Source organism: Nipponia nippon, unplaced genomic scaffold, assembly GCF_047370975.1.
Source record: "Nipponia nippon isolate SJK-2023a ecotype South Korea unplaced genomic scaffold, ASM4737097v1 scaffold_1, whole genome shotgun sequence".
NCBI lineage: Eukaryota > Metazoa > Chordata > Aves > Pelecaniformes > Threskiornithidae > Nipponia > Nipponia nippon.
In genome coordinates, this window is record NW_028262290.1 from 122,711,230 (window position 1) to 122,725,241 (window position 14,012).

At 38.4% G+C, this 14,012-nt stretch overlaps 1 protein-coding gene across 7 annotated transcripts in view; it reads right to left on the minus strand.

The window, feature by feature from the left end:
- RBMS3 (RNA binding motif single stranded interacting protein 3) overlaps window positions 1-14,012 on the minus strand; it is a 720,325-nt gene that overhangs the window by 26,781 nt on the left and 679,532 nt on the right. For all 7 annotated transcript variants that reach the window (XM_087770865.1, XM_087770854.1, XM_087770845.1 and 4 more), the window contains one exon: window positions 10,725-10,835. In XM_087770865.1, coding sequence (XP_087626991.1) covers window positions 10,725-10,835 — 111 coding nt within the window. The remainder of the gene's footprint in view (window positions 1-10,724; window positions 10,836-14,012) is intronic.

Consider the following 14,012-nt stretch of genomic DNA (forward strand, 5'->3'; position numbering starts at 1 on the left):
ATCAAAGTAGAAAACCTGAATTAAAATAAAATACAATTAATCAAATTATGGCCACCTTGATGAAGCAGCCATTTATTACCAGAAAACTAAAGTTTCTGAGAAAAGTCCATTATCTTCACAGGAATCAGCCTTACTAATAGCTAGTTAGGAGCACCTGCATGTTAGAAAAAAGGCAGCAAAATAGTTTTTGCTAGAAAATTACCGTTGGCTACTAAAATTTTGAGCACCAATTCGGATTCTGTGGATAGACTAGGCAAGGGCATCCATGGGAATACCGTCATAGCCAAATACTCACTTTACCTTGTTATTATATTTTTGTTAGTCCTATTAGCACTGCCAAAAATGGTCATTGAAAAAAGAACAAATACAACCCGTTTTTTATCCCAAAGCGGGTGTTTTAGTTCAGAAGGGCTGGCAGCAGAGCAGAATCAGGGTAAACAGTATGGGAGGAAGGTAACAATCAGGTGCCTTAGTGGTTAAAAAAAAAGGTCAGTTTGGAAATCATAGCACCTTTGCTCTGTACTGCAAACCCTGTGTACAACTGTGGTTGGCAGGCCAGAGAACACCAACAGCATGAAGTTTTTGCATCAGTGAAATCAGTTTGCATCATAGAAATATTATACTGATTTGAGAGAAACCCCCAAGGGAAACACATCCAGCACAGGCATCCAGGGAGTTGAGGCCGGCAAATGCACAATAATTTGGACATTTAGATACTAAACTCTTAAGAAACTGGCTGTTGCTGTATTACAACTGCTAAAATTAAAAAGGCAAAATTAGAAGCATAGAGGTGTGCCTATCACATTGGAAAGCCATATCAAATCCCAAAGGACAGAGCAGTCCTCCATGGGACTGGAAAAGGATGGGCCTCTTTGAGATACAATTGCTCCCTGGACCCATCCCGAAGTGGTGCAGCTCTCATCTGCCACACAGTAGAAATCTGCCGTGTTCAACAGTTCATTTACCTTGCTAGAAAAACAACTCAATTCAGCAAACTCCCAAATTCACTCGATGCAGCTGCTCTCAAACCCCTTGTTACAGTTTAATGAAATGTGCTGACTGAGCTGTTTCATAGTAAATATTAGTTATAGCAGAACTCTCCTCCCAAATTGAGTCTTTTAGAAGCAAGAGGATTCTACAGCACCATAGCACTGACACAGAATTGCCCATAACTCACAAATAATAAAATACCATCTGAGGGCACAGAGGTTATTGCCATCAGCAGCTCCCTATGGAACTGTAAATCACTTGAACAAAGCTCACCCTTTTTTGAGAACTTCAAGCTGAAATCACTGTATATACAAGATCCCAGTGTCTTACACAGTGTATGAAGCGTACCTTTACCTCCTTCATTTAACCTTGCTTCACAAATGAGTGAACCCTGAACAGGCTGCTCTTTCCGGATGAAAATAAGAAAGATACCTCAAAAGCACTGGCAATTTGTCTTAGAGGAAGTTCAAACCTTTGGGCTACCAGCTTGCCAACCATCTGATAAGCCATGTGGATTAACTGTGAAATGCACTGTGCACTGAAGTTCAGTGGGATGCGCTATGGGAAAAGGCAGTGAAATTCAATGGAATATTATTTCTGCGAGCATCTTTGCCCAACACACAGGTTATGTTATTTCTGTCACTGTGATTAAAATATGAAAAACACTTAACATCCTTCAAATTGAGTTCACTTCCAACTCCATTGTATGTGTTTTCAATAATGTGGCAATGTGTCACCTTCAGAAACACTGCAGCATCTATAATCTAGTGTTTCTGTGAAGACCCAGTGCCCCTGGAAGTGAAGTTTTTCCTATGAGAAAACACTGTGAATGTAATTCAAAGGTTGCTGCTCAGAGTAGAAACATTTTGCTTAACAAAATGTACCCATCCCATTGAAAAAAAAAAGCCAAAAGCAAGCCGTGTACTTACTAATCCACACCACACATGTTGAAATGAGTCAGTCTTACCTCTTGGTCCCAAATGTTTTTTCCTAAGTGAATACTGTGAACGGTCACTTGCAACATAAGTTTACTCTTTGACCTTGTAAACTTGAGACATTGTAAATAATATGTTATTTTGATGTACAGCTCTTTTCTGAGTCTTGGTACATCATGCTCAGTAAACATTTTTTAAAGGTTTTATAATTTCCTGAATTCTCAGTACTTAAATGAATAGAAAATAAAAATTAAATTATTATTGCTTGTTTTGAACTGAAATAACAATGTTTCTTTGCAATGAAAAACAAAGGTTGGAGATGAAAAAAGGCTGTTAAACCACTGCTCCATTTTTGTGTCAACACCTGAAAGTCCCTCCTGTGGATCTTAAGGAGTCTGGCCCAAATGAGTTCTAGATGTCCCGAACAATGACCTTTCCATGATTCATTTCACACACTAGTCTAGCTCTTAATATATTACCAATTTCTGCAAGATATTCAAGTTATGCTTTCCCTCTTTTACTTTCTGATCCTTATTTATATTGTTAGCACCATTAAAACCATCTCCTCCTTTCCATGGATGCCCTTCACATACCTACGTTGTGTTATAAGCTACTGTTTATCACCTTCATGTCCTTTTCTTTCAGCTAAAGTTTACAGCATTTGTGATTGAAGTTGATACAATTCAAGTACTTCACCTTAGACAGAACTGATATTGTGTGAAGGACTGCAACAGTGCTTAGCAGAAACCAGTCGTTCTTCCATATAATTTGTCATGTTGTTCTTTTCCATTGAGGATACAGCCCCTTCAAGGATTTCAGGACTTCTTGCTGTGCTTACACACACTTGTAGCATGTGGAGACGTAACCACAGGACTGTTTCCCAGCTCTTGGCAGAGAAGAGCTGTGGAAGCACCACCTCTGGGAGACACTTCTTGCTTTTCACATGATCACAGTTTGGCAAAAAACCCATCACCTCTCTAAGATCCTCAAACTTGTCTTGGATTACAGAGTTTGTCTGCACCACTGATGAGTTGGATTCATTACTTCTCTGGAGAGCCATATTCATTGTTTCTGTCAGAATCACCTGAGTCTACTTTAAACACAGGCAGGACAATAAAAGCAAGTTTCATTCTAATAAGGCAAAGAGTTATGTTCTTGATTACAAGATGGAAAACACATTTACAAAAGAGAAGCACATCAAGAAAATACAGATGACAGACCTGACGTTTAGAGTACTTTCATTTTCCACCTTTTATTGAGTTTGTCAGCTGTAGGTGTGGCAGGATGTTTCAAACGTAGAATTATTTTCAGCTCTTTTTAGCCTATTATTTGTTCCTCTTTTCTACTTCCCTGTCTGTTAAATAAAGAGCGTCTTTCATCTAAATCTTATACAAATCACTAAAGCCAAACCAAATCAAACTAAACCAACCTTCTCTCCCCAAAACCTGCCCTGTTATTTGTGGCATCAGCACAATTTCACATGAACTTGTGTGAATATACACTTCTTTCCTCTTAACATTCGAAGTTTTTAGGGCAATGATCTACTAGTACCTAGCAAAATGAGTTCACAGTCTTGGTTCATCTCTAGCAGACATGAACAAAAATTTCTGGGAGTATGACTGAAGGTGAGCCTTCTGGGGGAAGACATGCTGCAGACCACTTGTTATATGCCAGATACTATAAGTTTTACAGCTTTTGGTTTCTATTCACTCTTGCAAAATAAAAAAATCATTTTATACACAGTGCATGGCTATCACTAAATAACAAACATGCTTTGGAAGAGGTGGCTTTGAACTACATTCCCATTGTCCTTCAAAGTATCACCAGGTAGCACTTCTAGAAATCACAAAATAGAACTGAGGCAGTCATATGTAAGAAAATATATCAGAAAAGCCTCTAAATATTCTAGTTCACAGATATGTGAAGTCAGCTGCAAATTAATTATATGAATGACATTTGCCTGATGATGAAAATGAAGTTATATTAGTTACGGCTCTTCTGGCTGATACTTTTTGCTTTGCTGATCCACCACTGTTGCTTTGTGTTGATTTAACTTTTTATCACCACAATCAGGGAGTTGAGTCCTTCTCTGAAAGGGAATCTGGGCTAATGTCGCTTTGAGTCAGTAGCTGATACCTCAAAGAGAGGCAAGGAGTCCTCAACAAAAGCACTTGTTCGTTTATGGAAGTGTTGTGTGAAGGTAAAATTTAACACAGAATAAAAGCTACTGACACGCTGGGCTCATATGAAGGGCTGCTTGAACCGAAAATGGAATTCCCTCCAACTGCGTTTATTCTCATTCTCCTTTTACATTCCCCTTCTCTGCCTATAGCAGGCAGTGGCTTTGAAGGTAGGCACACTTGCGCATAAAGGCAAACAGTAAGCCACTACCAACAAATGGTAGGAAAGTAAAGCTGAGTTCAGAAGAGAAGGGGGAGCACTACAGAAATGGGATTCTATAAACTCTATTCATTCAAAAATACCATCTAACCACAGCTATGGTCAAACATAGACTGTGGAACCCATGCTGAGACAGCTGATTAGAAAGAGCCTTCTCTACATGAGGTCTGATCAGCCCAATTCTTACAAGAGTCTGTGGGACTTCAAGATGGTCCAAAAAGGGAAAAGATCACATCTTTCCTTGTTGACCCGACTAGGTGTTTGGCCTATACTATCAAATTAAGAATTTTTTCACCCTGCTGTTGCACCTGCCAATGTTTCCTTATAGAAATGTTGAATCTATTTTTTTAAGATTGCCAACCTATTTTGTCTCAATAATATTTAGTGGCAGTGAATTCTGCAAATTGATTAAATGCTTCATCCAAAAGTTATTTGTTCCTTATTGATTGCTTGGAATCTGGTGCTTTTCAGTTGCACTGAGTGCCCCTTTTTTAACTCACATTATGTATCAGGCAAACTGGAGCTGCCTTTCAAGAGGCTGTTTGGGTAGGAAGGTGCAGGAGGTGTTATTTGTTTTTTTATAAATCTCGAGAGAGCTTATGCTGTTCTTCTCCTTTCCAACCAGAATAATTTCTCCTTAAATGGATCTCCTGCCCCAGACAGCTCCATGTTGTTAATCACCTGCATTTGCCCTGGATCTTGACTGAGTAAATGAACAAGGATGATCTTAATTTCAGCCTGAACTAAGCTAATTTCATTTGCAATGGGTTTAGCCCTGTATTTTCCACACAAACAGTAACTGAAACAGTCAGTCACTAAATAAAATAAAAGAGCTTTAAGATTAACACCTGATAGCATGAAAGGCACAAGACTGCAAAGAAACTTTGCTCCTGTAGCTCTCCAGGGACCTTGCGACATACAATTAGAATAACAGAGAGTGCTTTTTGAACAAGGATCTGAACATCAGGGGAATGCGATGATGTTTCAGCTCCATGTAGCTGTAGTATGTGCAAATAGAATTGCAGATTAAACAGGAAAAGAACAACCCTATCTAACAAAGCAGTTATTCTGCTGAGGCCTTTAGGTGACATTTTAAACCACCAGTGACCATGGAGTATCCAAAGGAAATAAAAGATAAAAAACTTATAACAAGCTTGTTGTTCCATTGAAGGGTTCTGGAGATATGATCAAGCTCTGCTGGCAACAAAAAGAACTAACAAAGTGAAAGATAAGACTGATGTACCCACATAACAAGCCTGTTATTCCACTGAGAGATTTCTGGTGATACTATAAACCAGGAAAGCTGAGTTAGGGTGGTTTGCAGTTTCAACAGAACCCCACATTACGTCAATGCAGTTCTTCCACCTGACTGCATTTTTAATAGAGAGGTACCTGGAACAATTAAACAATTTTTTTTAGTTTTTTGTTTGTTTGTTTGTTTAAAAAGTGTAATGGAGAGCTTATTACATTTCTAAATTAGAAACTGAAAGCTGAGTGAACTGTCTGCAAGTGTGAAGAACAATTAAGCAGCACAGTTGAGCTAGCAGTTTTAGTAAAAAACCTGGCTTCTACTCACTCTCCCATTGGTGTAGGCCTCAAAGGTTTAAGATGAAACAAGCCTACGGTAAAGCAGTTCCAAAAGAGAAGGAGAAAAAATCTGGAATTACCCCTCTGCCAATGAGGACTAACAAAGGCTGCCTCAATTTGTTGGATGAAACTGGAACCCAAGTGGTATCTAAAATGGCTGCTAACAGCAGGGACGGGAGAGAAATCCAGACAAGAAAGTGAAGAACAGAAAACTTCCTTCAGGAATGAGCAGCAGAGGAGAAAGAATACAGCAAATCTTCTTCCCACTGAAGAGGCGGATTATTGCTGCTGATGGCTAAACATAGAAGCGCCGCAGTAAAAGGGAGGTGAGCAACAGGCCTGAAAGCAGTGATCAGACTGCTCAGTTTTTATATTTCTAAAGGTTTTTATATTATATCCACTCAGGCATCAATCACAACTTTATTAATCCACGAAACAGATGTCAGATCAATGGCTGTATCGGAAACACTTTGAATGACAGGCTGATGATGGAACAATTCCAGCCTCCATACATTATTAAACACATACTAATGCTGCTTTTTCAATGCTACCCTTACAGACTCACTCACTCTATTCTCTCTCTATGGTACCTTTTTTAATAGCAGACCTAATTGTAGATGAATATTACATAGGAAAAACAAGACTTACTGTAATAAATACTAATAAACTAGTAAACAAAAGAAAAATTTCAAGGTTAAAACCAGTTGTCTGTCTTCACATTATGCCTCCTGGCATTAAAATTTCATTTTAATACAATTGTAGGAGCTGAGGCTGGGTTGTCAGCCTTAATCAGAATATTCAGAGTTATCGCCTTTTTGCTGTAATCTTGTCATAATTTAAGCTTAGGCTTTCTTTACATATTTGCCCACAGCCAGCGCACCCATTTACATGCTTTTTGCTCTTTTTGAGTGAAGAGGTAGGTATGAAAAATACATATAAATATGGCAGAAATCGCCCCTCTGGCAGATTCTCTGCTTAACTCCAGACTTCAGGCAGATTTGGGGAGGTGATCAGAGCAGCACACTTGCCTCTCAATTCATCAGTAACGTAAACTGTATTTTCACTGGCAGAAATCAATTTGATTTTCATAAAGGCAGAAAGGAATTATATTCTTGGTGGATTAAGCACAAAGCACAGTAACTGGGAGATGCAAATGCTGTATGAAATTCTCTCATAGCACATGAACACGGGGTTGAGTTACCACAAACTGCAGACCATTACCTCCTCTCTTCCCCCCGTGCCCTATACTGTCCTTTGGGATAGAATATATGCGGCAGCTGTATGTTTTTGTGAGGTGGGCAGTGAGACCAAGTAAAGATGGATTTGCAGCTTTTCACTTGGCCTGGCATCCTGATAGCCTTAGTGCATCCTCCTGTGTGCAGGAGGAGTGCTTATTATAGCAGAGATGTCTGATTTTATGCAGACAATTCAATAATAGATAAGAAATAAAAATGTTAAAAAAGATAATAAAATAAAATTAAATATGCATTCTTTGGCGGTTTTGGAGAGAAAGAAAACTTCTTGTTCCTATTCATGGCAAATGGTGGCATAAACAAAATTCTTTGTGCTTTTTGGGGCCAGCAACTGAAGGCTTCCCATAGCACAAGGGGAAGGCAGCTGGCTGTGAGTGGGGCTGTAAGAAAACTGCTCTGTTTTGGCTGCTGAATTGGATGCTCCCAGGTAGAAGTGAGCAGCCCCACCAGATTTTAGCCAGAAATGGCTAAATGGCTAATGGCTAAATGGCCACCAGCCCTGGCCTGGTGACTAAATAATCAAGTGCACGCAGGAATGCAGGCAGCTGCCCCCCGAATTCCCGTGGGGCTTAATATGTGCTTAAAGGCTGAGAGATCAAAACTCAAATTCAATTTTTGGTGTCAAGGCAGGAATTAGCAGAAGCTGCTCTTACTCACGAAATACACGTCACTGAAGGGCTAAAGAGTGAAGGGTCTCCCCTCTGGAACAGCTCTAGTTTGGACAGAGTATTTTAGTCTTTTAGAGAGCATCAATAGGCAGAGTAATTCCCACAAGATATGATGCATGCTAAGGCCTTTACGCTATTTCTCTAGCTTGCTTGCTAGAGAACAGATTTTCTGTTGAAGCAACATTTTAGAAACCCAGCATTCATCCTGAATTGGGCAAGTTTGGAAGTGGGTTTGAAGTCAACTCTCACTTAAGTGACCACAGAGGTCTGTTTTGGCTGAAAAATATGTTATGTTAATTAGCAAAATGGTTTATCTAAGGAAGTGAATGTATGAAAGCCTTTTAATAAAAACTACTTTGCATACTGCAAGCTTTTAAATTAAATTGGGACAGAGTTACAGCCGATGCTGAGCAGAATGGTTTGTGACTTTTTGGCTTGTTCGCTTAAAAATATCTGGCTGGTTTCTTGAAAGATAGCTGGTGGCTCTTTATGGCACCCTGTTGCACAGTTTTAAGGAGAAAATTTAAAAATATGTTCATAACAGAAATGTATAGTTTATGTCTTATATCTTCCGTAAAACTTAGTCCTGCTGAGGTAGTCACAGCAGCATGTTTTGGACTTGGCTCAATTCGTCATGGCTTTATGCTCTGAATGCTCCTCTCTCTGGACTGAAATTCAGACTTCAGAGTAAATGAAGTAAAAATATCTCTAAATAAATCATATCTCTAAATAGGTTGTCCATTTTCCCCACATTTTTTTCTGTAACAGAACATGTTAGGAAGATTCAATTTCAAGTGAGGATGGATACAGCCAATAAAACTGCTACTGGCAGCCCAAATCCTAAAGTCCTCCCTTTAATTCCTGACAGGAGGAATTCCTGATGACCTCCATGATTATCCTGCTTGCATGAGGACTTTAACTGAATATGGTGCTGATGGTGTTTTTACCAAAGAGAAATCCTGTATGCGATAAAATAGTGTCATTTAAGATATATGAAAAGCCTATGGATATTTTAACACCCATCAATCATTTACTCTTTCTTGCTCTTTAAGTTTTCTGCAAATGAGTTAGGAGTTTTAAAGATAGTAAACATAAACCTATATGGTATACCTCTGAAGTTATCAGGGAATGCTGTGACCTTGAAAGATAAGACTGTGTAAAGAGCTAGGAAAAGGAAGGAAAGATTTTCTTTACTTTCAGTTGCAGTAAAATAAATACAGGATTTTATTATCACCCACTAGATCACCCATTGCCTTTCAGACTCCTTTCCCTGCCTCCCCAAATGGATTTGTTACTACAGATTTGTTACTATAAGCATTGTAAGAGTGGTCTCAAGTTCAAGAGAACATTAGCTGGGAATTTTCTAGTTTGCATTAAGATTGTGAGAAAATGAGCACAGAAGACAACGTCTGTAAGAGTCATGGAAATGAAAATGACAGACAGACGGAAAAATCCATAGGAGCTGCCCAGCAGCACAACCGGAATTCATTTTCCATTTCCTTGCCTTAATTTTTAAACACACTTTTGAATCACAATAATTACACATGCAGAAATTCTCACTAGTCCTTCAGTTTCAACTCTTCAGAGGGGAAAAATGCTGTTATTAACTTTGAGATCTAATTCCTACTTCTTTTGATTGTTGAATGAAACATTTAAAATAACAGGAATAAACAATGAACTACCATATTCGAGTTTCCTCACAAATAAATGCAGAAGTCTCATATCTCAATAAAGTTATTTTTAAAGAGGGAAAAGACACTACAGTTAGAATTAAATTCAACAGATAAGAAAAAAGGAGAGGAAGAGAAGAGAGGAGGAAGAGAAGACCCAATACAGTGAGTTAAATAACTTTGTAAGGATGTAACTTTATTCAGTACATTATTCAATTAAAAAAGAAAAAAAAACCAACCAAAATTGGAAAACTGTTCCTATAGATTAGTATCAAGTAGTACAGTGGTGAAACAGAAAAAAATTTTGTAAAGGCATAATAGATCTTTCATGTAATTATTATGTAAAGCACGTGTCTGCTAAAGACATACAAGTGTAATGTTTATGCCTGCATTTTTGTAAAAATATACACGTACATGCAGTGTGCACACGTTCACATATCAAACCACCATATATTGTGTGTAGGTTGTTGTAGTTTAGGAACATTTCAGAGAGTTTTCATAATACCTATTAACAGTATTTTTTGCCTTTCTCTGACTCTGGGAATTGAGTCTAACTTACACAGCTTAAAGAGAAAATAATTGTTGAAATGTCCATGTTTAAATATAAGATACTGGAAACACAGCTGACCTTGACCCAAAATCACATTTCTGAGCCTGGAGCAAACTATGTACGGCTGGCTGCTATGGGTTAGAAGTGAGTATTGGATCCTATCACGAAGCCAGAACTCCCATTTCCCAGTGGTATAAAACTTTCTAGACTGAGAAGCAAACAATCTCTGATTAAAAACCAAATTGATAGAGGAGTACTTCCATATTCACATGAGTACAGAGAATTCCTGCTAAGTACAGAGCAGGTTTTGTTGACCTACTGTTTTACTACTCATACGTCTTTGTCAGTTCTGTTCTGTAATACCTAATGCTGACTGTATGAAGGTTTTAGAAACATATCTGTGGATACATGTTTGCGTGATGTAGCGATATAAGGGTATTGTTTGTGTAGTACATCATGTTTAGGTCATGATGAAAGGCACTTTGATATGTTTGCCCGGACAGGGCCAGACATCTCTGGACATGGAGAAAAAACAAAGTAAGCCATAGCAATGTTAAACTGCAAAAAGGTGAAGCACTGAAAACCCAAGAGCAATAAATTACCTTGAGAAACTCAGTAAGCAATAAACGTTTTGCAATATAAAAAGTAAATAATATAACCTATGATCTTACCGTTCCTGTTGTGCCCAAGGAAAGGTGGTTCATCTGTTGGGTCAGAGGGCCCATCATGCTCGCTGGCTGCATTGACATAGTGTGGTCCATTGTTGGTGTTATCACAGCACCCTACAAACATACACCATTTACACGTCACCATTTCACTTTAAAAAAAAAAGCAGCATTCTCTAAATGAGTGAACGTGGTTGCAAACTTGACATGAAACTTAAAAGAGACTAATATATCTGTCAGAGGAAATATGTTTTGTTCCTATTGACAACCAAGCTACACACATATATTATTTGTACTACTAATGAGGCCATTTTATGTCACTTTCAATTAAGTGTCATTTTTTACTTCATTGCTTCTGACAAACAAATGCATATGTCTTTCTATGATGAATACTACTGTGTATTGCAAAATACCTGTCATTTCTATTTTTCCATATCCTATGTAGAATAATCTTACAGAGAGAACACATATGTCCCCAATTTTCTGACTTCCAAAACCTTCAGTCTCTGAGATCTTCAACCTATTATGGTAATTCTCTTGGATTTTTCCAGTCTCAATTAAGAACCCTTACTCATGACGTTTTGCAACTGATTAAGTAAGACTAGCTATTGACAGTAAGTTTGGCAGTGACACCCATTTAAAACACATACACAGCATTTAAAAGCATTTTTCTTCTCCATGAAAAACAAAGACATTAATAACAAAGAGCATATGAACTAAAGCAAGAACAAGACTTTGAACAAAAATGAAACAAAAGACATGCCAGAGGAGCTTTGGAGAAAGCTTCTTTGCCATTCATATTCCTTGGTTTTTTGCTCTCCCACTCCCCAAGGTGCCATGTTGGTAACCTCATGCCTTAGTGAAGTGTTGGTTCTCTTCAGTTCTATGGTGTAAAATGCTACTTCCTGTGTTGGTTAGAGAAAGTCAGTTAGAAACAGAGTGGGCTGCTCTTTCTCTTGCAGATAGTTAAATAAGGAGGTATTTCTAGCTATTTCTTCATACGAAAAAATAGCTCTACTTTGTGCATATGTATGTTTGTGTGCACACATTATAAATATGCACAATTACATTACATCTGCTACAAAGTGTGGAAAATGTGGAAGAATCTATTTGTTGAAAAAAAAAAGGAAAACTGACGTTTTTTCCACCTATAAAGAGGAATTTAAAATAAACTAGTTCTGAAACCCACAGCACACCTGTTCTTAAGTGTGTCTCACATTTACGTAGAGCTATGTGACTGCATTCTCAAGAATCTGATTAGAAGCAAAAGATGTCAAATTTTCAGTCGCAAATAAAAACTAAACAAACGTAAAAAATGCAGGGAAGTACCAATTCAATTTTTTCTCACCTTCCAGCAATATTTTGTCTATGCACATCCTTTCTGAGAAGCTGCAGTTCTGCAGTCTCTGTGAACTCATTACTTGCATGCAATGATAAAGAGGAGGCAGGCTCGGCTTGGTCAGTCCTTTTTGTAATACACTCAGCATATGAAATACGCACGCGCTTGTTTTATGTCACATAGTGGATTACGTTTCCTGCACTGACAAGAGTCTCTAGAGAAATTTGCCAAATTACAGAAACTAGCCTCCACAGAATATCTGTCGTGATTCCAAATAAATGCTTATAAAACGAGCTGATCAGAGTGCAAGTATCAAACCTGCAACACTTGCGCACACTTTTGCCTCTTTCTTGGCTATATTAATTTGCACTGGTTTACATAGATTAACCCATTGATTAACTTATTCCAATGAACTACCAGAGTGCTAACCTTCTTGTTGGCACGGGTCCTTACAAATCAAGATAGTCACAAATTTTTCACCACAAAATTTCTTTCAAATTCCTTTCAGCATAGTAGAGTTAATATTTTATTCAAAAAGCCCTTCTTTCTTCCTTGCATGACATTCTTCTCTTTCATGCTGCTCCTCTGTTTTTGCTGAAAAAAAATCTACCCTGTTGCTGAAAGAGTCTGAAAGCAAATCTGCGGGGCATACACTCATCAGCCCATTCGGTAGTCCCTGCATAATGGGGTGCATTGATTCAGTGCAAGAATCTGAAGTAGCACCATGCCCAAGGAAAATGAAATTCTTGCTGTATGTTGAAAATCAGTGGCCTGGGACACTGGGGCTGCTCCTGTAGAGCAGCATGCAGCCGGACGGGGTCTTGGGGTTTGGACATCCACCTACACTCTTTGGTTATGGTAAGAAATCATAAGCTTTATGCTCAGAATGATCCACACCACATACCAGCATTTTTACTGTACCAAACCATAAACACTCAAACCAAATTTGTCAACTGATAAACAGCTCTCAGTTTCCTCTATGAGCAGTTTTCTCCTTTGGCTTAGAGATGGACAATTGCCTTAGGGCCTTCTGTGACAGACAAGGTGAGCTCCTACTTGTGATGCGTGACGGGGTAAGCAGAAAGTCACACCCGCACTACAGCTTCATGTAGCCCCGCACTCCCGGCAGTAGTGGCTGCAATTAATTTAGGATGTCCCAAAGCCTTAAGATACCTAGCTTTCTTTGCAAAGATGTTTATTGCAAAGGTATGGTTGGAGGAACTTGCTGTGATTACAGATGTGACAGACTGATAGCTATTCCTGTGTATAAATTCAGGAACCTGGAAATGAAGAAAGGGGAGCGGTGAAGGAAGTCTTATGATTTAGTGTAGCAAACGCAAGTGCCAGACACACAGTGGAAAAATCTGATAGCAAATGTCTTTCAGTAAATAAGTAAGCAAGACAGGTTTTGCAAATAAACTATTTAAAAAAAATACGGACTGGAAAGAAAATATACCAAGGACAAAAAAATTGCTCAGAGACAGTAAACATATTATTTTTAAATAGAAAATACATATATTCTAGTCCCTAAACATACACCGTTTAATATGTTAGGAAAAGAAGTTGGGAAAACAAATCAAGTAGTTGCAGCTTTCCTAAGACAGCTTAACGCGTTTGAAGCTGACAGTTACCTAGAGCAGCGAATTACATGCATTTGCCAGACCATTAATTCACCAGAGTTTGCAGAATCCTCTTGTGATCACGTAGGGAAAAAATTATACTTAATTAAGGAAATATCGTCTGGTTGTTAGGGCGACACCCAGCCTCCAGACCATAATGTGTTTCATAATATATGCTGTCAAGTCCATTCACATTCAACTTATTTAGCTGTAGAAGACAACCATGTCTTGCATCAGATGTTGCCACCATATTAAAAGTAATTTGATTCTTTTCAGCCTGTAATAGGTATTTGCTGATAAACATCCACTTGGCGACTGGCAAAGGCTACAGCAAAC